At 42.6% G+C, this 24,961-nt stretch overlaps 1 protein-coding gene and 1 long non-coding RNA gene across 2 annotated transcripts in view; one reads left to right on the plus strand and one right to left on the minus strand.

Annotated features, from left to right (window-relative positions):
* Positions 1 to 21,667, plus strand: part of LOC128890237 (icarapin-like) — a 39,666-nt gene extending 17,999 nt beyond the window's left edge. Inside the window, exons 2-4 of the mRNA XM_054148556.1 lie at positions 9,234 to 9,437; positions 19,489 to 19,604; positions 20,457 to 21,667. Of these exons, the coding sequence (XP_054004531.1) occupies positions 9,234 to 9,437; positions 19,489 to 19,604; positions 20,457 to 20,744 (608 nt within the window). The 3' untranslated portion in view covers positions 20,745 to 21,667. The remainder of the gene's footprint in view (positions 1 to 9,233; positions 9,438 to 19,488; positions 19,605 to 20,456) is intronic.
* On the minus strand, positions 20,974 to 22,464 carry LOC128890241 (uncharacterized). Its single transcript, XR_008460593.1, has 3 exons — positions 22,286 to 22,464; positions 22,060 to 22,206; positions 20,974 to 21,976 (listed from the first exon to the last, which is right to left on the minus strand). It is a non-coding gene; the product is annotated as an uncharacterized LOC128890241 (long non-coding RNA).
* Positions 22,465 to 24,961: the final 2,497 nt, after the last annotated feature.

Here is a 24,961-nt window from a genome sequence, read left to right on the forward strand (position 1 = left end):
TGAAATAATCTCTGTATTCGAAAGGAGCTGGTTTCTTAATAAAGTAATAATATACCACGAAGAGAGTTGGCCATTGCTTTCCAGTAACGTGGAAGAATTTTCACAAAGAGCACTTGAACCGAAGAAAGTCGGCAAGATAGTCTCCGTGGTTGAGAGTAAGGGGTGGTTCCTTGATATATTAATAACATACAGGAGAGCAAAGAACTGGAGTGACTAGCAATTATCAACAGCTTCTGGCGGAAGTGGCGGGCGTTGAAGGACTCGGTCGCAATCGCTTCTTCGCGACTTTCGAACGGATTGATAGTGTCGCGTGCACGTGCACCGTTTCGTTTCCGTGTGTGTAGTTTCTTGCACTTCCTCGACTATGGCAACGGTAACGAGCGCGACGAGAACGACGGAGCGAGAGGGAGATGTCCTCTCACGGTCAACCGTATATCCTTTCAAGCGAGTCAGCGTATGCACTTCCTACTGTACGTGCATTACGTACATGCATGGCTGAAAATGAATTTCATTATGATAATCCTTCTTTATTACTTGCGCCGCGCTGACAGGATGTAATATGCATGAAGCTCGCATGCGCGGCGGTCGCGGACGCGTTAATAGTCATCGTGTACAATTTTCACGGAAGTACGTGGACGTCGTTATTTGAAAATGATATTTTTTTTTCATAGGGAGATTCTATTCTTTAACGAAAGCGCGTTAAACGAAATGAATTCCAGCGCGCCCAATACGTTCTCATTTTAAGTATTTTTTTGTTTAATCGTAAAACCGATGCTCGTCCCGTGAAATTTATTTAAAATGCCTTGGTTATCGTCGCAAGATCCTCTTCATCAAAATTCCCTCCCTTCTTAACGTCTACTTCACGCACCCGCAACGTCCTCATTATAAGTTTTATGTAACCTTCACGGTCGGTGTGCTGCTCTCATTCCGCGACGCGCACTTTTATATATTTTACTTTCGAGGGACTCTTCAATTTAAATTTAACGTTGACATTTTAATTCAAAGGGGGCCACAAACATTTTCGAAAATTATAATGACGGCTCAGCGAACGGTAGCTTTCGGGAAATTGAAAACAGCGTATGCTAATACGAACCGTGGGAAATGAAAAACTGGCGTGTTCCAGTATGTTGAGAGTATGTTAAATAATACCGAGATATGAGCTTGGTATTCATTTTGTGATGTTTACGAGGGATGCTTAGACAAATTCATATTTTTCTATACGCAGATACCGAGTCTTTTAAATATCGCAATATGTACCTTGTTTCTTATATATTTATGCATTTGGATACGTACTTGTCCAATCATCACTGATGAATTCACGCATCCATTGATGTTTCAATCGAGAGGCTACTGTAAAAAAAAAATGTATAAAGCTCGATCCTTTTACCTCTCCCCCTCGGATAATACTAGCATAGCGACTCCCGTGTGCACTTTTTGCACGACTAATGAATCCTCGAACATAAAGGGCCCGAAAGCTCGCTGGCACGCACTAAGCGTCTGAAGGTTACGTTGCACACGCATTTGCAACAATGCGTTCTTCCAAGTTATTACGTCTTTGACGCGAAGTACGTACTCGAGGTACGTGTTCTCGCACGCTATTTCGATTTCAAGTTTCATAATGCTTTGGGAGCGCGTTGTCGGCTCCGTTTTTACCTCAACCTTTGCCTCCCTCTTTCTCTTCCAACCCCCCTGTTCCGCCTCACCTTTTCCCTCTACTCTCTCGCTTGTCAACTCGCGTCTGTCCCTCTCCCTCTCTAATAGAAAGTACAACTTCGCAACGGATGCAAAACGGTTCAAGCACTTACCTCTAGGAGATTTCATATTTTTTGCAGAGCCCTCTCGGTGCACGCTCGGGACCGAGAATATAATTTTTCCACGGTTAGCACGGTTTTACGCGCCAATTCTCCCCCCGCGTTGGACTGTCCGCGTGACCGCCGAAATTTAGCTAATTTCCGCGCGTTTAAAACCCGCGCGTCGCTTGTTAATTCGATTCGAGATTAGTTTGACGCCTCGCTTTATAGCGCGGACGGTTCCAAATGAGCCAAGCATTTCTTTTAAGGGACCTTTGAAGAAATCAAATTAACATGGCTTGTATACGATTTATTTACATTGCTCTCGGTGGTTCTAGTGTTAACTAGAACTGGTCTCGATCAGACTCGATATTAATTGTCAACAAACAAGCGAGGTAGCAACAGCAATTCGCGACAATTTAATGGCGTTCTTAAATTGAATGTGGTTACCAGTGCGGTTGTAATGGCGGTTATAACGAATAGCGATGAAAGATGAAGCACGTCGTCTGCTATCGAGGACGCAGTGATTCCTGCTGATAATTCGAATGGTAGCTTCTTCGCTTACATATTTAATACTTAAAAACAGCGCTACAAAGCTTAGTCCGATAAATGTTCGAGTGGTCGTGTTTTACTGTCTTGTGATAATTTTATATCGCTCCCTCCTGACTAATTATAAGACTGTCAAAGAAAAGTCAAACACGAAATTCCGCTGATAATTTTAATGATAGCTGTCTCTTGCAAATATATTTGACGTTCTAAACACGGCATTGCAAAACACGATTGAATAAAACGTGAACTAGTATTTCACTGTCTAGTGATAGTTTCATATCGCGCATGATTAATTACCGTGCTGCCAAAGAAACATGCCCGCAAGAATTTAATTTAGGATGAAAAGGAGAGGGAAAAATTAAATAAGATAGGGAAGAGATACGTACAAAAACCATGCAATTTCTTGCACAAAGGAGTAAAGAAATGACTGAACAAAAAAAAAAAAAAAAAACACGTGTAATTTATGGTCGCCTTATTATACGAAAGCATGTGAAGAAATCAGCAGAAGTCGCGGTCAGGCTGCAACCAGTAATGGCCCTGCGGGTTTCGAAAATTACAGAGAAACATCAGAAGAATGTTAGCATCGCGACCAGTATGCATACGGCCAGGAAGCCAGGCAACGTTCACAGATGGCAAATGTCACCGGACGAGATTTACACGCGTAGGTCATGTGTGCTATGAATCACACACGATTACGGAAAACTCGTTTCTTGGAGCATTCCGAGAAGGCTAGCTCGTCTGTGATCCGCACACTTAGGTACCCCTTCATTACGTATTCATTCACCGTAGAGTTGCGTGTGCGTTTATAGATCCTCTTCGCGAGTCCTCTTCTTGCATAATTACCTGAAACGGACATCTCCGGCGTCGAATTTCATTCTCCGCGGTCGCTTATCGCCAGTCGTTCGCTCGAAACCCGGTCCATTTCAAGTTTTATTTTAAAAAACGAAAGTTATAATCTGTATTTTTTGCCAGAAGTTCCCCCTGCGGAGGAAAATGTGCCATTCGACGTTCGAGCGTCGCAATTGCCTACTTCGTTCGAGTAGAGGGTTTTCCAAAAGCTTTTGAATTTCAGTTTTGGAGAGGGGGTGGGGGGTGGATAGAATAAAAAAGACGACGTTTGAACGTTCATCGAGGCTGTAAAAAATAAAATCGCGGAGCCTTCTTTCGGAAAAGGCTTTATTTAGCCGTTGATTGCCGCGACGCGTCGTTTCATCGCGCGAGAAACAATTATGTTCGTAGGCTTTCAAGAGAATACGAGGCGCCTCGGATTCAACGACATCGCACAGTCTCCGTAACACAAAGTGTCTGAATACTCCTTTCGGGGACACCGCAACAGCACTTCGCACTTTAAATGTTGAGCCTCATTCAGATTAGCTCGGTTCCTTGAGTTAAGTTGCCGTTCTCGAGTACAAAAGTCAATGGAATAATTGAAGTCCCGTGTTTTATAGAAAGTTGTGTCGCGCTCGATATCCAGCCGGAGGTCGACGACGCTTCACGATGCTTAAATCGAATTATCGACAGAAACGTATCTTGGCGAGCAAACAATCGACGCTGCAACTTAAACAGAAAGACGGCGAAATAATCATCGAAACGTTGCCGTCGAGCCTCGTTTCTCCGAGGCCTGGAAATAATTAGAAATATTCTGAATTACCGTTCCGATTGTGACGTTGGAACGACGTTGCATACTCGTGCCGCAAGAGAACAATCGATCGACGCTACCTTCGATATAAATATTTTGTTTGTATAGATTCAACGTCGCACCTGAAATGGTTGTTAGCGACGACTGTTAGGAGTGGAAAACGTGAAGTGGTTAAATCTTGTTATCTAGCGATGAGTATTTAACGAAAGAAAGGGCTTCGATGTGCTCGTTCAGTACTGTTGAAGTTTATTTGAGAAAAATAAATAAAAATAGATGGCGCGCAAACTAGTAACTCCGCTATTACAATTAGAGAAGTACGGAGAAAGTATCGTATAATTAAAAGAAAAGAAATATCGCAAAATAAAGACGACGTCGACGATGGAGAAGTAAAATTGATAACCCAAGACAGCCCAGCGTAGACAGAAACGAATCTTGTAGTGCAAACAGTCGACGTAGTTCTCGCAATAAAATGAATGACGGCGAAATAATTGAAATCTTGGGTCGAACCTGCTCGCTCGGCACCTGGGAATGATTAAAAATATTTTACATTCCGAATTCAACTGTCGATGAAAATCCGTTTCCTCTGCGAAGCACAGAAATTTTGTTTCGCGATGGGAGCTCGTGAAATGTTACATTATTGAAATGTTTCGATTAATTTCGTGAAAATGGCGGACGCGGAACAATATGCGGCGGGATTGTTATTCAGGCTCGTAGGATTGTTGAATAAAAATTGTTGAATAAAAATCAATTTACATGCTCGCCGTGGAATATAATCGAAACGCGTATTCATCGTCTGCCTCTCGCTTCGGTTAAATGAATTAAAAAATAAAATATCGTCGATGATGGACAACAAAGTTTTTCGTCGGCGTATGAAACGAGGCTAAGCAGCTTAGTGTGGGAGGAGGACAAAATATCTCCAGGACGGATGACATTACAACGAAACTTCTTTGAAACTCGTTACTCCGCTTAATTAGTAAAATGATCTTCGGAATTAATTGTTTAATTCCTCAGTGAAAATCCTTGTCACTCATACATGGTGATCAACATGTTGATAATTTATTCAAATAAAATTCGATGAAATGTTGATACTCGATTTCAACCCCCTAGAATTCAAAAAAAAAAAAGAAAAAATATCGAATTCTGGTCACAATCATCGTACGATTCGTTGAACTCCGCGATTCCCTTGCAGTTGATACGCTGTGTGTATAAATTCATCGACGTAGCCTCAACGATATCTGAGCGTCAATCTCATGTTAATGCGAGGCAGCAGTGATTAGATTAAAAAGTACACGTCGAGGTGACAATGGGACTCGTTCCAGGAAGTCATCGCTCCCAAACGATTTCCGCCACGAAGGGCGGCGAACGGGTGTGCAACGGATCGCGAAAATCCGGGAAAATCGTCGATCCCAGACATTAGGGCGCAACACGATTCCGGGGGTTTTTTTTTTTTTTTTTTTTTGTTCTCCGTTCGAACGCTATCGCCGAAAAGCACGAATACGGAGCGATTCAGACGCCGTTCTGCAAATATACGTATGCCAAAACTCGTCGATGCAGTCCCGTGGGTGGAGTAGAAAAAAAGAGCCAAAGGTGGGAAAGAGAAATATCAGTTTTTGCTCAGGGCACGGACCTCATGGAAAAGAAATGGAATTTTGCCAAGCCCCCAGCCGCGGTGGAAACGCCACCGTCTATTTTATCCCGCAGTCAATGGCACTCGGCACCTACTCGCCGTAGCTCTACACCCTGTTTCCCTTTTTGCAGGCATCGCATTAAACCTTCCTAATGCCACTTGAGAAAGAGTGGAAGCGGAGAAGGAGCCTGTGGGGGCAGGTTGGGGGGGGGGGGAAAAAGAAGGAACCACCCCCGCATCCGATAAATCGATCCGGCTCAAATTTCTCAAGGGAACCGGCCAGGGTGTGTGTTAGTTTTGTGTGGACGACGGAACGCGGGGAAGCCAGGCGGAAAGCGTGAGGGAAAAAGGTGATACGACACACAGAATGCCCAACTACCATCGAACGTCCATCGAACGGTGTTCGCAACGTTCGGGACAGACAACGAGAGATTTAGTGGCCGAGGGGTTGTCGGACGTAAACGGGCGCCATAAACTACTTAAAAGGGGTGGCTGCGATTGGGAGCCGCGCGACTGCCGGGGACGATGAGTGTAAACAGAGTGTAAAATATTAGCCATCGACTGCTAGTCAATTTGTTATCCGGCACCACTTTCAACAACAACCGTTCGCTACCTGTTTAAATACCCTCGACGAGATGGTTAAAAAATACGAACGACTACAAACTTGAAGGTCACGGTAAAGATATAACAGATACAGTGGAACGTGACTGGAAAATTGTAGGGGCCCGCGGAGGTTTAACTTCATCCGAGGACGTGGCGAGGCGCTTAATTGGGGCGCTTATCAATTCGGTCATTCCAACGCGGAGCGGCTGGTTCTGGACACTGGGTAATTATAGTAATTATGGTAAAGCATCGACGCAGCTAGAGGATGCCGGTATACAAGGGATGCATGCGCATAGCGGCAATACGGGGTCCTCGGTGACAGTGGGCTACGCCAATATTAGGATGAACCTCTTAGTGTGCTCGGAGCCATAACCATTGACGCAACCACTTGAATTAATAGCCGGCAATTAAGGGGGATGATAATGCGTCCAGCGTACCGCCCTTCCGATTCTGCTGGCCGTTGATAAAAACCGCAATCCCGATATTTACTTCTCCCGTGGCGATCCCTCGGGCTCCCTGGACGTCGAGGGCACCTAGGGCGCTCCGTGGTCTTGCTTAGACCCAACCCCGATGAAAGGATAAAATTGATCCGTGTGTAAAGACGCGAAATACCCGCTGGTATTATACGTTCTCGCGTAGGCCACGGATATTCCCAGCGAATTTATACCTCGGTGTATCAAGCCGTTGCAATTGCCAACTGCAGGGAATCGCGGAGTGCAACGAACGGGCACGGAGTACGCTTTATGGAAATCGATGGGGATATACGATGATTATGAGTGCAGCTCGCGTTATTTTGACCCATTCGAGACGAGGGGTTCTGTAAAAGAAACCCACCAGAAGTCGATACTTACTTTCTTTTTTTTTTTAAATTCCAGTTGGGTGAAATCGAATATTTACATCGAGTTTTATTTGATTAAATGGAAGTATTAAAGAAAGTATAAGTGTCAAGATGGTGTCTATTCGATAAGATTGATACATGTTTAGGCTTGCGGGAAAGCGTCAATTTCGATATCTTCAGACACCAAAGCGTTGGTTGGATAGTAGGGTAATTAATATAGAGCACTTCTCGAAAGTAAGTCAATTACTATCGGCGGTAAAAGGAACACAACCATTATTAGCGACCGGGCAAGGAGTTGCCTTTCACTATGACAACGCCAGAAATCGTACGAATCTTGCTCCGTCGAGGTTTCCATTTATTCCATAAAAATCCCTTAATGGAAACTAGTTCAAGAACACGGACGATGCCAGGAACCGTCTGTCGCAGCGAAGTTGAAATGTACAAATGGATTGAAGTGTAGCGAGAAGGTGTAAAAAAGGGTGTATACTGTTGTATGATTAATTTCCTTATGGCTTAATGACGAGACGCACTCGATACAGACATTTTGGCGTTCTTTTTGTTCGTGCTACGTTACACAGAGATACAGTCAGTTCAATAAGTATTCGTACCCTCTATATTTATTCAAGAAATTTGTCTAATTTAAATTTGTAATTATAAATATATACATGTGTGAAGTTTATTCATGTACATACAATTTTCTCTAAAAAGGGCCACCCTTGATTACATTTCGATTAAAAAAATCAGTCGACCCCTCCCGCAAGCATTCGATAAGACAGGGATGGGTATCTTGTCGTCTGTCAAAACATTTCATTCTGCGGCAGCAATCTCGTCCGATTTTTCATCATCGAGTGTTCGAGGTTTTCCTCGAGCTATTGCGGCGCGTCTTCTCTGCGCGGAAGGGATCAGGAATTTGATTGACTCAAATTGACTCCTACGTTCCTCGTGTGCGTCAATATGAATTGATGTCGAGCAGATTGGATGATAATCGCCAGAAGCGTTCGAGAAAAACACCCCGCCCTGTAGAGTATATATTCGCAACATCCCCGGCTCTTTGGTTAGATGCTAGGACGTTCAGAGCTCTGACTGTTTGGAATCAATTTTATTCATTGATGTAGTATCAATTTCGTATACACCTTGATGTAATCTTCGACATTTTCATTAAATTTGCATTATTTCAAAACATAAGAATAAGAGATTTTCTCGTGATATATTTCTGTGATCTCTGGACGCGAATATTCAGAGGACACGTGATTTTTCGAGGGAAAACGAGCAGCGTCGGCCGATTGTTTCATATCCAAACGGTCTCTTTGGGAAAGGAGGCTCGATCGATCATTCCGAAACGATGATCGTGTACCGTGACTTTAGATACACGCGGCCCTTTGACAGTTTGCAAATGAGACTTCGCGTGGTCACTGTCTTCCTTTTTTCGCCGAATGGTTGCTGACGTGCTTATCGATTACCGATTGAATTTGTCCATGCGTGTCAAGTTCCCTCTCTCCCTCTGTCTACCTCGTCTCTCTTTCTCTCTGTGTACACAGAAGTAGGGAATCCTGCATTTCCTGTTTGACAGTGGGGTTGGTAACGGATTCGGTGGCGTGGCACTAAAAGGGCTCGACGATAAATCACTTCAGTAAATTCCTTGCAAAGCACTAAGTGCTGTGTGGCGTTTGAAAGGATCGCGGCACGGCACAACGCCGCCGCGTTGGGCCAAGAATAATTATAAGATCCCATTTCGGTGCACTCGGTTTTTTAGGGATCCTAGAACGGGAACACTCGATACCTAACATCCAGCCAAGGTTACTTTGGGGGTTCCTTTTGTTCAAGCTACGATATGCAGAGAGATACAAAGTTCTTCAACGAAGATTCAACTTTAACGGTACAATTTTTTCTAAAGGGTGCCGTTGCGCAATTTGTGGTGATCCCCTTTAAGAAAAAGGTGTACCATCTTCCATCGAACTGAACGCTTCGAATATTGTACATCTTGTCGTGTAACGGAGTCGCTCGTGTAAGCCAGGATTACTTCTACGTGACTACGGTATCGCGCGAGAAAGATAAAGAATAGCGGTAGTCCTCGGCGCAAGTCTGCTTTACACGTGCATCGCGTGCAATCAGCATGGACAATGAATAAAATTTCCATTTGTCACGTTCCGCGTGGTTTTAAAATAAGGAATTCCTCTCTTTTCGCAGGCGGCCGTGATACGGACAACGATGAAAGGAAGAATTTGGATACGGTTCTGGTGCTACCATCCGACACGAGAGATCGCTTTATCAGACAGATGCCTTTCGGTATCCCCGATCTGAGCTTGGACGACAGCGACGAGAATCCAACGTGGAGCTGGCCTGGAATGTTCAGAACGAGTCACTTCGATGACTGGTACGCGAGCATGCAAGGTATGTGATACAATAAAAATTTCGATCCCTATGATATTGCGTTCCTCGTAGTCTCCTTTACGAAACACGTCTGGTGTTCGATATCATCGTGATTCCAAGATATTATATTGAAAATCGTTATTGCTTTTTTTTTACTCGAAAGAAATTTTTAGACGTTCGTAACATTTGCACATAAATTCAATTGGAATATTTCTTTATGATTTTGCTCTTCAATATTTATTTTATTTTATTTTATTTTAGAACTAGCAAATCTCTTTGAATTTCCAAACTTAAAAGCTAGAGTCGCTTTATAGATAAGTGGTCTATTCCTTTCCAAGGCTTAATACTCCGAAATAGCTGCCGCCTACACCGAATCATCTCCCACTATCATCATTCCTAAGACGATCTCGTGTCGAGAGACCTCAATTTCCAAGTATTTCACGAAGCGCCATCGAATGACCGATTATCAACCTTTTTCGTTCCCTTAATTTCCGCTATTTATTTTTGACACCGTCAAACCACCCACGAGTTTCGCAATAATTCCCACTTCCCCCCTGAAAAAATTCTTTGTAACGCTTGTTGCACGGATCAGATATTCGCGACAATACAGGCCGCGATTACCTAAATAAAGTGGCGACGGTTCGATTGAAATGACCACGCGCGCGTTGCTTAGGCCACCGCAGAAACGGGATCACGGTTCAACAAGCACAAACATAAAATTACACGGCTCGCGCGCCTCCCCGTGTCCGTATTCCGCTTACATGCGGTTTGTCAAACGTAACTTCCGGTACCCCGTGCTCTGGTAATACCCGCGCGACGATCGGTGTGTATACACCGGTGCCGATTGTTGTTTCCCGTAGCGATACGTTTCGCGTTGGTCTGGGTTCGGTGAAAGCATCCACGTCCGTCGCCGAAATTTCTCGAATTTCCGACACTTTACTGCAACGCGCGGCCCGTGTACATGCATTGGCACTTTGGATAACGTTGCGTTTAGCCCGCGGAAAAAATCACTCGATTGTGGAAACGAAAACCACCCACACCCCCGTCCCGCCGACCGAGTCATATCGGCGGTCTGTCGAGGAATCAGCTTCTCCTACTTCCCTGTACCCTCTAATTTTCATCCACTTTTGCTACCAAGTCCTGCTGCTTTTCTGGAACACCGAACCGGCCAATTGATACACACACACACACACACACACACACAGTTATAAACACGGTGCCGTTGAATCGATGTAATTATAGAATTATATCGGCGATAAAGAAGAAGGCAGTTCGGGAGTATACTAATGAAAGCAATTAGCAGAAATTACCGCCCTAATTAGCTGCTCGTGATTACTGCGGCATTGCGGAAACTGCGGATCCTCTTCGTTCGTCCTCCGATCTTCCTTTTGTCCCTTTTCTGTTCTTCTTTCGTTTCTGTAACGGAAAATTGATTTTATAGCCTTCGAGACGAGCATCTGCGATTTGTTGCCCAGTTCCACGCGGTTCTGCTCACGTTCCCGGAGCAATTTCATGAATGAATCTGCATACAGTTAGAACCGAGTTTCGAGAGGTACGACCGAAAGACGAGGATACAGAGGACGGGGGAGGGGAACGAAAGAGAAAAAAATATGAGCAAAGAAAAATGGAAAAAAAATCCGAAGGCGGAAACAATGAAGAAGAAACAGAGAGGAGCTCGATGGGGGAAAGATTGATGACGTTATCGCGTGGAATTTGCGATGAGACGAGAGTTTTAAATGGAGTCGTGTTTCTCGGATAATGCACGAGAAGATCCTAACTCACCCTGCCTAATTGTTAATGTATCGAAGTCGATAGACGTTATCGAAATGATGAGATTGTAATGGAGTTAGAATTGTTGGTACTCTTTCTAGGACTTCACTTAGTCAACATTGTTAAAGTTACTGTTTGGCAAAAAAGTTAGACTGGAACCACGAGGATCTCTAGCGATGCAAGGTGGGTAAAGGTCGCCCGGATATCTCACGTTTAATGTTATCGACTCCCGGTGAAAAATGAATAAAGCGAATAACAACGGCGGGCACGAGCGCGTGGGAGCGCAAGCTAAATTTCACGCATTCCCGGCCCGTGGCATTTCTTTTCACGGAGAAATGAAATTTTTTTTTTTCTTTTACGTTGCTTTAAATATTTCATTTTACATTGGAAGCGACGGAATTAAAAGGCGGCGTAATTGCATTTCTGTTTTTCCGCGTCGAAATTCGAGCTCAGGTTTTTTTCGGATGGTCACGCGATTTCCGGCGATCGTTGGCGAGATGGGCCGAGCTCGCCTGAATCGAATCGGCTCTGGTCCACTGGTTTTTAAAGCTAATTGGCGCCGTGCGTGAGTAAATTAACATTTGTGGAAAGGGAATTCAAAATTAACGCGAAATTTAAACTTAGGTCGCGGATTGGGTCACGCTTTGGGAAATGGAGGCTGTGTAAATTATTGTTTGTAAAGATGAAGTTCGGAATGGCCGCGGAGTGTACTCTAAAATTGGATGCAATAGTATACATCGTGAACTGTGCAAACAATCGCTGGGAAGATACAGATTCGAAGTAGTTTCACGCCTCGACGGTGACTCGAGAACTGGTTCGCCAAATTATACCATTTCGCGGTCTGAATTCATATTGCTCTCGAATTTAAATAATTTTCCAAAGTATTGGTTGCCAGGAGACAAAGAAATTAACAATTTCAACTCGATCATTAGAAAGAGCTCGGGGAAAGTTTCACGCTGTAACGATTGTTCCCTTCGTCCCTAGGTAGATGTAGTTTAAATTCGACTTGAAAAGCAGCTTGAAACGAGATAAAACGATTTTCGTCGGGTCGACCGTATGTTTAACGTCCTCCGAGTTCTAAATGCGTTAGGTTTGTGGGAAAATTTCGTCGCTCTTACGCGTGCAACGTTTTCCCGGCCCTAATAGGTCTGCGTTCTCCTTGATTTACGCCCAGCTTCGACCAGTGGTTTCCAAACTGTTCAAAAAGCTTCGGAAAGAAAAATAAATAGGGTACAAAAACGAAGAAATAGCAATTAAACGAGATCTTGTTACTTTTCACTTCAGTCGAATTGGATTGACGTGGACAGGTAACAGAATTCGTCGACATTTGTTCGTGTGTATCAATTATGATTTCACGTATGTACGCTTAATACAGAAATTATAGAACAAGGAAAAGACATTAAATAATTTCTTCTGTGGAAGTCGGAGACGGACTTGCGTGTAATTATTCATAAGATTCAGACGCGCAGATATTCTCGAAAGTAAACAAGTCTATTTTTGAAAGTGGAACACGTCATCTGTCGCTTCCACATTCTAAAAGAATAAAACAAAATCAATATCGAGTGGTTTCCTTTGTTGGTGAAGATCCATCTGGAACTTTGTACTATTTTAAATTTGTACGAGTAAAATAGTATTCGTTGTTTTCTTTAAATTAAAAGGCCAGTCCAATTCTAAATTAACTGATATCGAAACGTAGCAAAAATTCTCCAAACTCGGAGGAAAAATTCCCTTTTTTGGGGAGGTGCCTTTCGAAAACGTTTGGTAACCACTGTTGGTGCATCTCGTCGACGAGGCTCTTTCGCGTCGAACGTTACTCTTTTCGGGCGTAAATTTTTACTCTTTCCGCGAAGAGTTTCTTTTCTCTCCAATCTGGCAACTTTTAATCCCAGAACAGCCGCGGTCTTCCATTCCAGCGACGAGCTGATACGTAACGCGGATTTGAATAACGATTCGTCGGGTCGTGCAATCGACGATTACCGAAAATTGCTGCCCATTCACCGCGGCTTTGCTCCCGCCACGGATAATGAATTACACGACCGACCCGCGCAATTATTCCCTACCGACCCCCCACCTTTCATTTTTGCCCCTTTGTTCGGATTGACAATCGGTATGGCCATCCAGTTAAAAGACCTTTCGGCGGTGAAAGTGATCGTCGTTGAAATAAACCTCGTGACGTATCGTCGACCTTGGTACCCAATAGCAGAACCGACCTTTGTGAAGCAAAACTTCACGTTTTCCCCACTGCTCGCGTTTTGCATCGGGGTTACGCAACCGACAGGATACAGATAGCCATCGGTTTTTGCGTCGATCTCGCAGCATATAGCGTCGCCAGTACGGAGGCATTGAAATCACTTTTTTCCACGAAAGCGAATCGTCGTTTTTGCGCGAACCAAATCACAGCGACGAGTAAACAGTTTCTTTGTCGTCTCTGACTGAGTCGGAGACGGAGAACATTCGACATGTAGAATCCGAGAGGAGAATAACGTAGAGCCGAATGTGCCTTTCCAAAACGAGCTTTGGAATTGATTTCTTGATCCAATAAAGATGTTCTCTTCCTAGGCACGGACAAAAGACTAGGAAATGGATTTAATACAACAAAATTGAACTCCTAGATCTCTGTTAGCTTTAACGATACTTGAAGAAAAGTGAGCCAATACTTCCTTTACCTCTTTATCCATTTCCTCCTTCACCCGGTATATCAAATTAAACGTAAGCGCCAATGAACGACAGTGTCAATGAACATCTAACTGCATCGAAATCCATACGTGTACGTAAATCAATTGAAAGATCTAGTTCCGTTAATCGAAACGAATGGATCTGACTGTCAAATCGCGCTCGTGATAATGGCGTTTACAAGGCGGAAAATTATTCAACCGGACGACAACAGTCCCAATTCTTTCTTGCTCGTTGGCTGAAATTTCCCGGTCCTGTTCATCACGCGCAAAACTTTCCGGTCGATGCCTCATAGCCGCGAATAAAATCCGTGACATTTCCATGTAACGACACCGACGTCCGGCATTACACAGTCGAATTCATTCGTCAAATATCGGCTCGTACGGATGGCCATAAGTGAACCCGATGAACGATATCGTTCCTACGGTTTTCCACGCTTTTTTCCGCGCCGAGAATAATACCCGTCAATGAACGAACAGGAAACTGACATAAACACGAGTTCCCTCCCACTCAGTTTTCCTCTCGTTTTCGCGATCTTGTTTTCTCTCATTTCGCCCCATTGTTCTCGACGCCCTTACTCCACCTATGTGAACGTTAATTTGGGTTTCGAAGATAGCAGAAGGTATATAGTTTATATTTGATCCCTCACACCGACGAGAATCTGTTTTAATAGATTTGCGAGATTTTGGCGATGAAAATTAATCCAAACGCGAATCCTGAGTGTTCCTATTTTTAAGTATGTATGTATAATCGAATCATTTTCAGAAATGGCTCTTGGCGTGTGATGGAAATTAAATTTGATTAAATTAAATTGTATTTAACTTTCACGCTAACGAGGATATCTTTAATAGATTTACGAAGTTTTCACGGTGGAAACGAGTCCAAACGCGATCCTGTGAGTTCCTATTTTTAAGTATGTACAATCGAATCATATCCAGAAATGACTTTTGACGTGTGATGAAAATTAAATTTTATTAAATTAAATTATATTAAATCCTTCACGCTGACGAGAATATCTTTTAGAGACTTGTGAGATTTCAGCGACGAAAACGAGTCCAAACTCGACATTTTCTGTTTCTCTAAATTTGATTTAGAAATTTAGAAGAAAAATTCTTTTTAAATTTGATTAAATTAAACTTGAACAGCAACGCGTTCAATTTGTCGAGCATCGCGAAAAACTATATTCGCCATTGTTGTTTTATTCGACGTTACTGCACAATGATTGATACACGCCAGCGCACGTTGGACGATACGAAATAAAGCTTTCGTCGAAGCGAAAATAAAAACAGAATTCTCCATGGCGAGCGACACGATCGAGGGAAAGTGATTCTACGTGGAAAAAATAAATTCAAAACGTGGAACTAACTTTTTCGCGCCCAGGCTTAGTTTTTCGAGAAAATCGTTTTCGAAATTGTTTCAAGGGCCTCTTGCGCGTTTTACAAAAATTCATATTTGATGGACGTCACCGTGAACGACTATCGTTACCGATACAAAAGTAACGGTTCGTAAATAAAATATTATTTTCTTCTAATTGTATAACTTCCAACGCTCTCGCGAGACTTTAAATTTATCCTGATTTAACCAACTATTAATTAAAATTGTACGAGTGAGTTCATATAGATTCAAGGGGCCTATTTATGCAAGCCGACGATGTACAAATCGATTTATATAAATTCAAGAGGGACCAGTTTAAATAAATTCAAGTTCTGTGATGTCGAATGAAGTATGCGCAGCCTGGAGTTAAGTTTCGTTCATTTGGAGAGTTATCGGAGATTTCCAAAGAGAAACGAACAATGCTTGGACGTATAAAAGCTTTCGCCTTAAAGAGGTACTAGTGATAAAGGTTTCGACTGTATATCCTAACGTAAAACTCTTCATTGCTATAGAACTGTGTGTTATACCAGTGCTTTGAAATGGCATGCCAGACGTCATAGACTACGTAATAATCCTTAAGCGAAGGCGGTCTCGTTTGTACATATGCTTTTACACCTCCGTTTGCAAACTCTACTACACTATATGTAGACAGTATTCACATTTCACGCAGTAACCTCCAATATTTATGGCATCTCGTTACCCAGGTTGTATCCGAGTTTATATCAAATGTAAACAATTGTGCACGTTCGCGATATTCCCATTGGCTGAAAAATAGCTAATTTTTCTAATTTTTTTCTTCGAATATCCGAATATCCGAAAAAAGAATATTTCAATTTTAATTTCATACGGATCAGTATTTCTTACAATGAATAGGTAATTATTCCTGATGGATCCAGTAGCTATTCATAACTCACCACCAATTGTTATTAGCTCACCCTGTATATCTGTGCCCGCAAGGATCCCGAAAGCTGTGTCAGGGTCTCGTTTTACCGGTTTTTGGATACGCTTCGCTTGCTCTTACATCATTTAATATTAATTCTCGCGGCGACCAAGGTGAAATTAATTAAGCTGTTGGTACGGCCGTTCTTCGAAACGTGAACCGGGCATTATCGGAGTAATTATCCAGTTAAATAATGGATCGTGTAACTCCTACTTGAAGATGAAACATTGCACAATCTTCGCGACCAAATACGTATCCCGAAACACTTTAAACGTTTTACTAATGAGAACTGACATAAACTCGACCCAAGTCTCAACTTAAATTCATTTACATATAATGTTTGCGCACCGATTGTAACAGACTGTTCTCTTTTGGGATTATTCAATTGTATACACAATTAATCAGCACGTCAAATAAAAGTGATTCTAATGCCTCGCCCCGCGAGCACTCCTTTATCTTCTGTTCAAACAAAATGATACCAAGTGTCAAGTTCTGGAAATAATAATGGAATATTGTCGTTGTCTTAACCTTCGCTTTCAACCTGTTAGATTGTTCAGCAAACATGCAACATTGTGTGCTACGTGTGGATTCTTTTGTTGGAGCTTGTATGTGTCGCTTGAATAGGGGAACGCGATAGGAACAGCTGACTTGGACGAGGTGAGACTATGAACATAGATCCATCGGCGCTGTCAGCGCGATTATTCTTGTGTTTAATCTTTTCAGGGGAATTTTATTTCACTTGAAATAGAAATTTGAAAGATAAGGTAACGAGACATCTCTGTTTATAAGTGTTACGTTATTTTATTTTTCTATGCGAAGTAAAAAAGTGATACGTCGACACATTATCAACGAAAAGGATCGATATTAATTCTGTTGGGTGTAACACAAAGCGGCATGGGTCTGGCTGCTGTCCGTAGGAACAGAGAAAAGTGAAATCGCGGTCACAAGTAGGGTCGTGGAGTAACGCGAAATCGATTATCGAAGAAATTACCATAATATCGCAGACGCTGAATCACTGCTCGTTACGGGCGAGGATAAATTTTGCGTTTGAATAAAATCGTTGTAATCGCCGGGGGAAATACCGTGGATATTATCGCGCGCGCACGTGTAAGAGACTGTCGAAATTCTTATCTACGAATAACGAATTAAATTTACTAATCCTCCCTTTTGCAATTATTTTGCAATTTCCTTTTCCTCGTTTCGTTCTCGATTGACTTATACTCGCGTCGAACTTCTTCCTCTGTACTTACTTTTTCTATAACTTTATCTTTCGAATTTTTATTTCAAGCGAAATAAAATTCACCTCGTGCGTCCACGTGAAGTGCCAATAATGTTATACCCGGCGGCTATAAAGCGTCTATATCACGGTGCGCGTTGTACGTCGGTTCCGTTTCCATCGGTATGATTGATAGAGCAAAGGATGAAGGTTTAACGACCCTCTTGCGAGTTTCTAGATTTTTCTATGCAAACGAGGACGTCGTCGAATAATACACCAACGCGTATCCTGATTGAGATCCCGCGCAGGAATAATCAGGGTCGATACAGTCGTCTATTCTGTTCTGACGGGGGGGGGGGCCTCTATTGTAAGCGTAATAAAATATGCGGAATTTATCGACGGGGCTATCACGCATCCATTGACAGCCTCAATTTGCGCATAAATTATTATTACGTCGCGGTGATATACACGGTTGGCCGGAATGTCGCGAGGCGTACAATATGCAGGTCTTATCGGTCGTTAAAAACGACCCAGCACGCTTCTTTTGCAAGGTCTAACAACGGAAATAAATAAAGATTTGGTGGAAAGTGACGAGTTTAGAATTAGTCTGAAAAGGATTTTCCTAGGCGAGTTAATTAGAGGTACTAAAATTAGAGATGGTAAGAAAATTAATTCTGGAAGTTACGTGTCAAAGAAAATCAATTTAAATGGATTATTTGAATTTCGATGAAATTACGAAAATAAATACCGCTGTAACAAAGTTGGATCACAGTAGATATTTTCATGAATATTAATTTGACAGTCAAAGTGTTTAGAAAACTAAGAAGTGGAATAATATTCCTGAAACGAGTTAATTCCAGCGTCGAAGGCGTTAAATGTCGAGCTAAAAGTAGGAACAGCGTGCAATATCTTTTAACCGATCATATTTTTGAATTCGTAAATGGTCGTAGCCGATGTCAGGTCGATGACACGACGGCAGCTTAATTCAATCATATAAATATATCCTGCTTCGATTTTCGCCTGTCTTTATGCTCGTGCAATATTCACGCGACGACTCGGTGTAAAGACACCGGAATACCGATACTGTAGGTGTTTCGCAGTGATAACACGCGCCGCAGACGTTAGGACATCCTTGAGACTGACACAGAAACGCCACGTCGCAGTGAGCATTATTAAGCCATTATCCTGCCGCTGATAGAGCGGTCGAGATCGTAATTTTCATTGACGATGCTATAGAAATAATCACAGCTGCTATTTCTGCATCCGTCTCAACCTGGACTGTCTTTAGCGTTGTGTTCCCAGTCTTAAATTATGCTCGATGCCTTGCGAGCCAATGCGTACCTGTCGCCCCGAGGCTTTCTCAATATCGCTTTCCGTTCCGTGTCCGAGGAACTCTCGGCTTAAGCTAACAGTGCAAGTTCGATTACACTCGTGGACCTCCCGATCCCTCTCGATCCAAACACTTGGAAGAAGACAATATATATTGCGACGATGGTCGTTTGTTTCAGCCCTCGACTAATACCAGTTGCCACTATTTCCCTTCCAGCGTCCTCCAGGCTGACAAATAGCGTGTCCCGTTTAAATTTAAATAAACACAAGCCCCTTCTTATATCTTTACGTTTGAGGGAATTTTTGTGTTCAAAACGTAGAGTTCGTGCCTCTTAGACAGGATCCACTGTGTATCGTAGACCAAAAAATACTTGACGAACAATCACCTTGAAAACCCTCTGAATTTCTCTTATAATTTCGCAGCGAAATCAAAACAGAACCCGTCAATCGGTCGCTTTTAGCTTAATTTGAGTCGATGCGACAGTCGCATGCCTCGATAAGTCTGAAACCGTAATCGTTCCGTTCAATGGAATTCCATTGGATATAAGAGAATCAATTTGCCACGTTCGACGTACCGATAGAATCTAAACACGTCTGAATCCTATCGGCACTCATGATCCAATCCCTGCTGTCCACCGTTTCATCCCCATCGGCTATCACCACCCCTCCCTCCATTCCCGTTCCTATTTTCTTCACACGTGGCGACAGGTGGTGTGTGTTTACGTCGCGTCCGCTGCTCCTGGGTTTTCTAATCTTCCTCCTCTTTTCAGCTTTCATGAAAAGGTTGAGCGATCAGATGGCTGGCATTCTGTCAGATCTCCCCGAGGACGGTATCGGGCTCGCGGGCAAGATTCCCGAAGGAGCGAACACCACCTCCACCACCAAGGTGAGTCGACGTATGATTATTACTATAATTTCCGTCTGCCTCGTTTAACCGCGCTCCCGCGACTAATCAGCTCGCCTCGCTGGCAAATTTCTTCCTATAGTTAACCCTTTGTGCGCGTACGGCTGCTCCTCAATCAGCAAGTTGGATGATGCATCCATTCTTCGTGCACGCGAGCGCGTCTTCTCTCGGTCGACGAGAAATTAAATTCACGCTACGCTGATCCCCATCGTTTGCGATTGCCTTGTAATAATAACCGAAATAATGGCTCGCTCGCCACTGAAATTGGTCAAACTTTTCGATACGTTTAAAAGTTACGCGCGAGAAGAACGAACCTCGGATTCTCATTTGAAATTGCAGTTTGTTTCGTTAACTCTATGAGGAGGACTATGAAGTTGTGTAATGAGGTAAAACGACCTTATTATGTTAGCGTAGATTGTGTAGCTTTCAATTTTAAGACGAGATTGTGTTAACGCCTAGTGGATCGAACCTTTTTATATTTCATTTGATAAGAATGAGGACAAAAGAGGAATCTGTACATTTGGCTTGCATGAATGGGAAAATGTGAGTATGTGTGGCCTGTGATGAGTTCAAATGGTAACCATTTCATTTAATAAAAATGACGAAACACGAGTGAGGAAAGAAGAAACTGTTTAACTTGGACGAATGGAAAGAATACGTGTACCCTTTAAAGAGTTTTGTTGGTACCCGCTACAATTTCATTTGACGAAACAGGAGACTGTTTGGCTTGGATGAATGGGAAGAGTACGTGTGCCTTTTGAAGAGTTCAAGTGTTTTGGTACCCCCATAGAGAGTTCTACGTCGATTAAGAAACGTGGATCTGTTTCTTTGCAGATCATCGATGGTCACGTAGTGACCATGAACGAGACGACCTACATGGACAGTAATGACGAGTACGGAACGGTGATCCGCGTTCGCATTATCGACGTGAAACCTCAGAACGAAACGATTCCGATAACCGAAAGCGGGACTAACGCCGAAGGAACCACGGTACCACCCACGATCGCCAACACCAACGGTGCTACCTCCAGCGAGGAATCCACCACACCTGCAAGAAGCGTCGAGACCATCGAGGAGTTTGACAACGAGATACCGAATAAAGGAGACACCCTAACTGCTTGAAGGCAGATCAACGATCCAAGGGACCAGCCTCGGAATTGAATCCAAAAGAGCACGCGTAGATTTTCGCAAATTCCGTTCGAAAAATCGGCTTGCAAATTCCTATCTCGTCGTTACGATCGTTGCTAATCGTGGTACTCTTAATATTTGATCTAGTACACTGAATAAGTACAGCGTACGCTTGGATCAATATTACAACCAGAAACGATAAAAGTGGAACAATTTAAGATACGTGAATGTCTTGTCATTCCTTCTAATCTCTTTCTTATGGATTCGATCCCGATGCCTCGTCTAACGAATAATATGTGTAAACTATCGCGTGATAACAAAGCGTCGACTATCGTAGAGACATAAAAATAGCATACATATTATATAATATACGTTCCCCAATGATTGCACTGTATACATTAAGTCGCCTGCAACGGAACAACCGTTGCATCGTTTAGAAATATATATATGCATACATCTTCCTAATAAATGCGAGCTGGATTTCGTACGCAGCGTATCTTGTAAGAATTACCAGCGTTAGTGAGACTATTATTCCAGGTTGTACTATCTATGACATCCCAGCAGTGATAAGCGTTTGATTGGGGAACGAGAACTGTTATTCATTTTTTAAACAAATAGCAAAGAACTACTGTCAAATATAAGATTCCTCCTGTTTCTTCTGGACTTCTATTTCCTTCCTCCTGAATGATCCCAGCAAGAATATAATAGCATGTAACGGAAATTTTATACGTGTATTTTACTTCGTTTATATGGTCAACGTATTTTATTTATGTTAATATACAGATGAAAATATAAAATGTGCAATTTAATAATGTTCTCGTCGTAGGTTTCGAGTGAGAGAGGAAGTCTTCGTCGTGAAGATTATTTTTTAAAGAAAGAAAGTGTTAGTGCGATATAAATAAATACTGTTGACATAAGCCTTGTCGTTTCTTTCATTTGTTAGCTAATATATCCGATTATGTGATTATTCTAACAGTAGTTTTCTTATACGTGAGCATATATTTTAAGTCCCTTTTTCTGTCATAGGGAAAATTCCTGGTCTTTTAGGGTAAGGCCTAAATATCCCATGCCTACCAATCCATCATTAAAGTCCTCATGGTGTCTTTGTGTACATTGGAGGGGGGAGGAGACCGTCATGACCGACCGTATTCTCCAATCCATCAGCTGCTGCCCTCTGGTGAGTCTCGTGGAGGCGTTTAAATTTACTTTAATTCGTTTAAATCAAACTGCAAAAATAAATCGTAATAAATACATTGATATTCACCCATTTTATATTATTAAAAATAATAGATATCGATCGTGTACTTACATGTTTATCGAGTCTTTTCAAAACTTATGGTATCGATTCTGGCTCCCATTTGTCAGATCTTCTGATGTAGGGATGGTTAAAAATGAAAACCCAGGTGAAACAGGCAATTCATCAGGAGGAACAGTTTGTCCTTGTTATTCCAGCACACTGTGAACATTATTATTAGTATTAATAAGCGAATAGGTAAACGAGTAAACAAAATGTTCAACTTATTCTTAAATTTTACCTGTGGGTGGTGTTTTCGATGACGATTCATTTTCTACCTCCTCAAGTTCTATCGTCGTAACAGCGTTAGAGCCAGAAATATTTGGAGACGGTGGCATATCTGACGATTCACCTGTATTACCTTCGGCGATGACTAGGTGGGATGTAGACGTAGGTGGAAAGAAATACACCTGAGCAACAGTGGGAATTATATTTGTGCGCATGAGCTTTTCGCTGGACAAAATCTCCGGCTGAAGTCCCTAGTCGCCATATAGCGAAATATTATTACCAAATTGAATTCCCTAGTAGTCATATAGTGTAATTTTACCACATTAGAGTACTCTACGTTACCAGACTAAAGTCCCTACCATCACAGCTTATTATCTCATAAGATATATGTTATTACTGCAGGACATAATCACTTATGATTACTACACACATACTCGTTTACAAACATGTAAACGATTTCCTATCTCGCAACCCTTGTATAAGACGAACTTCTTGTAACGCAATCCTCGTACAACATGTCCTTTTATCAAACAACCCTCGTGTCGCACCCCCATGTCTTGCAACCCTCCTACAACGCGTCCTTTCTATAACACGACATTCTTACAACCAGCCATCGAACCCTGGTGCTTTCATGGAACTGAAAAGAAAAGTGGCGGTTGCTTATCCGTGAACTGAACCGATTCCACGGGGAAATCCGCATATTGTTTCCAGCTGCCACTCGAGTAAACACAAGGCGCAGGTATCTGCGTTAATTACGAAAGTGAAAGTATGGGTCATTCACGATGTTGGGGTACATGTATGGGTACACGCACGTGCATATGGAATAAAAAGAAATCTCCCCGGTGCTCCTCTTCTTTCTGTTCCTTTTACGTAACTGATCTTGATACTGTTCGCGCACGTTTCGATCATCCACGCGACGCGCTGTCACTCTTACCTTTACGACCTTTTTCACTGGTGATTATACACGTTCATAGTACAAATATTAAAGTCGACAAGGTTGAACTTGACGCGATAATTCGTTTTCTTAATTACACGTTCCTGAAAATGACTCATTTTATCACCCAACAAGCTTAACGAGAACGAATAATCTCGGGTACTTTCTAATAATTGTTTGGAAATGCTCAATTAGGAAACGTGCAAATAGCAAAAATACTTGGTCCTATGCAACGGTATCGTGGATCATATTCGACAGAGTTTCGAAATTGTTAGGATTCGATTCAAACTGTGTTTGAATAAAAGTACAATTCCCCTTAAATTTTTGGGTGAGTCATTTCTTAATCCACCACTCCCTCGAAGGTACCCACAACCATTCCTTCGTTTCTCCTCCCATCGAGCAAACCTTGTACACTCAGTTATTATTATTATTATTATTATTATACACAGTGCTATCACCTTAACGTCATCAGTTCTTCAGATTTTTATTTTGTTACATCGTCAGCTTCAAGTTCCGGCTTCGAGAAAATTTGACATCGTTGGGGGCCAAAGTGAACTACTCCTGCTCGTACCCTCGCACATTCTGCCCCATGAAAAATAATATCGATGTTCCTCGTGGTACCTGTAGCCTCCAGTAGTCTTGAAACTGTTGGTCCTGCACTGGATACACCCTGTATAGGTTCACCGAGTTAAAACAGAAATTAGGAGCGAAGCGTGTCCCCTTTCTCTTGCCAAGCCAACCGTGGTATAAAATACTTTCCCTCTCGCGAGGCGAGGCAACCGGCAAACCGTCGAACAGAAAGAGCGAGCAGGAAGGAAAAGGCAGGGACAGGCGGGCCTGTGGCTCGCGAACGGAAAACCGGAAAACGATCGCTTCTAATCGCGAGTCTCCGGCTCGTTTCCCTTCTAACTTCTCTGCTCTTTGTTTCTCGCTTCGCGGCGCAGACCGTTCTGTCCTTCTTCGTTCAACGGGACGTAGTTTTCGTTCAGTCCAACGTCGCCCAGCCGGACGTCGGAGTCAAGAGTGATCTCTGTTCGTGAGATTCGCTCTGACCGAGTCACGCGAGCAGGGGACACGCTTCCGGCCATCAGGCTCCTGAGAGCGCTTCCTTCTAGAGAATAAGAGACGTTCAGATTATCAGAGGTTCGATGCAAGGGCTGTCAACTCGGTGCTTTTAAATGGGATCGAATTTTGTCAATTCTGCAGGAATGTTCCAAAGGTACAACGTATAAAGTTAACAATGGGGGAGGGGCTGGTCTCTAGGTCAATGTCTCGAGATGCAGTGAAAAGCTAACAGTTTGAATTCAATATCTCTAGCCAATATTCCCATAACTCAGACTCCCATAAATTAAAGAAAGAAAGTTTCGTAAAAGAACAGCAAGAGTTGAAGAGAATTTGACTGCAGAAAGCTTGCCTACAGGGTCGCCAAACAGGTGGTGATAACTAGCGTGAATAATAGGAACTATGTTAGACGTTCTTCTGTCCACAGTGCTGACCATCGATATAAATATTTATTGTTACATAACTGGTTATATTTAATATACTTTTCCCTCGCCTTTACACCACGAGTACATATTCACTTCTGCTCCAGTTCCTCGGCAGTATCGCCAATTATGATCTACGCTGTATTCCAGGTAAAATAACAGACATACCGACGGAAGTGAAAGGATAATATAAGGAAACGTATTCCTCGTGTCTTTTTGGCAGTTAAATCACACAAGTCTCTTTTTTAGCATATTTAACTGCGTAGCCTTA

This window comes from Hylaeus anthracinus, unplaced genomic scaffold (assembly GCF_026225885.1).
Source record: "Hylaeus anthracinus isolate JK02 unplaced genomic scaffold, UHH_iyHylAnth1.0_haploid 12000, whole genome shotgun sequence".
Taxonomy (NCBI): domain Eukaryota; kingdom Metazoa; phylum Arthropoda; class Insecta; order Hymenoptera; family Colletidae; genus Hylaeus; species Hylaeus anthracinus.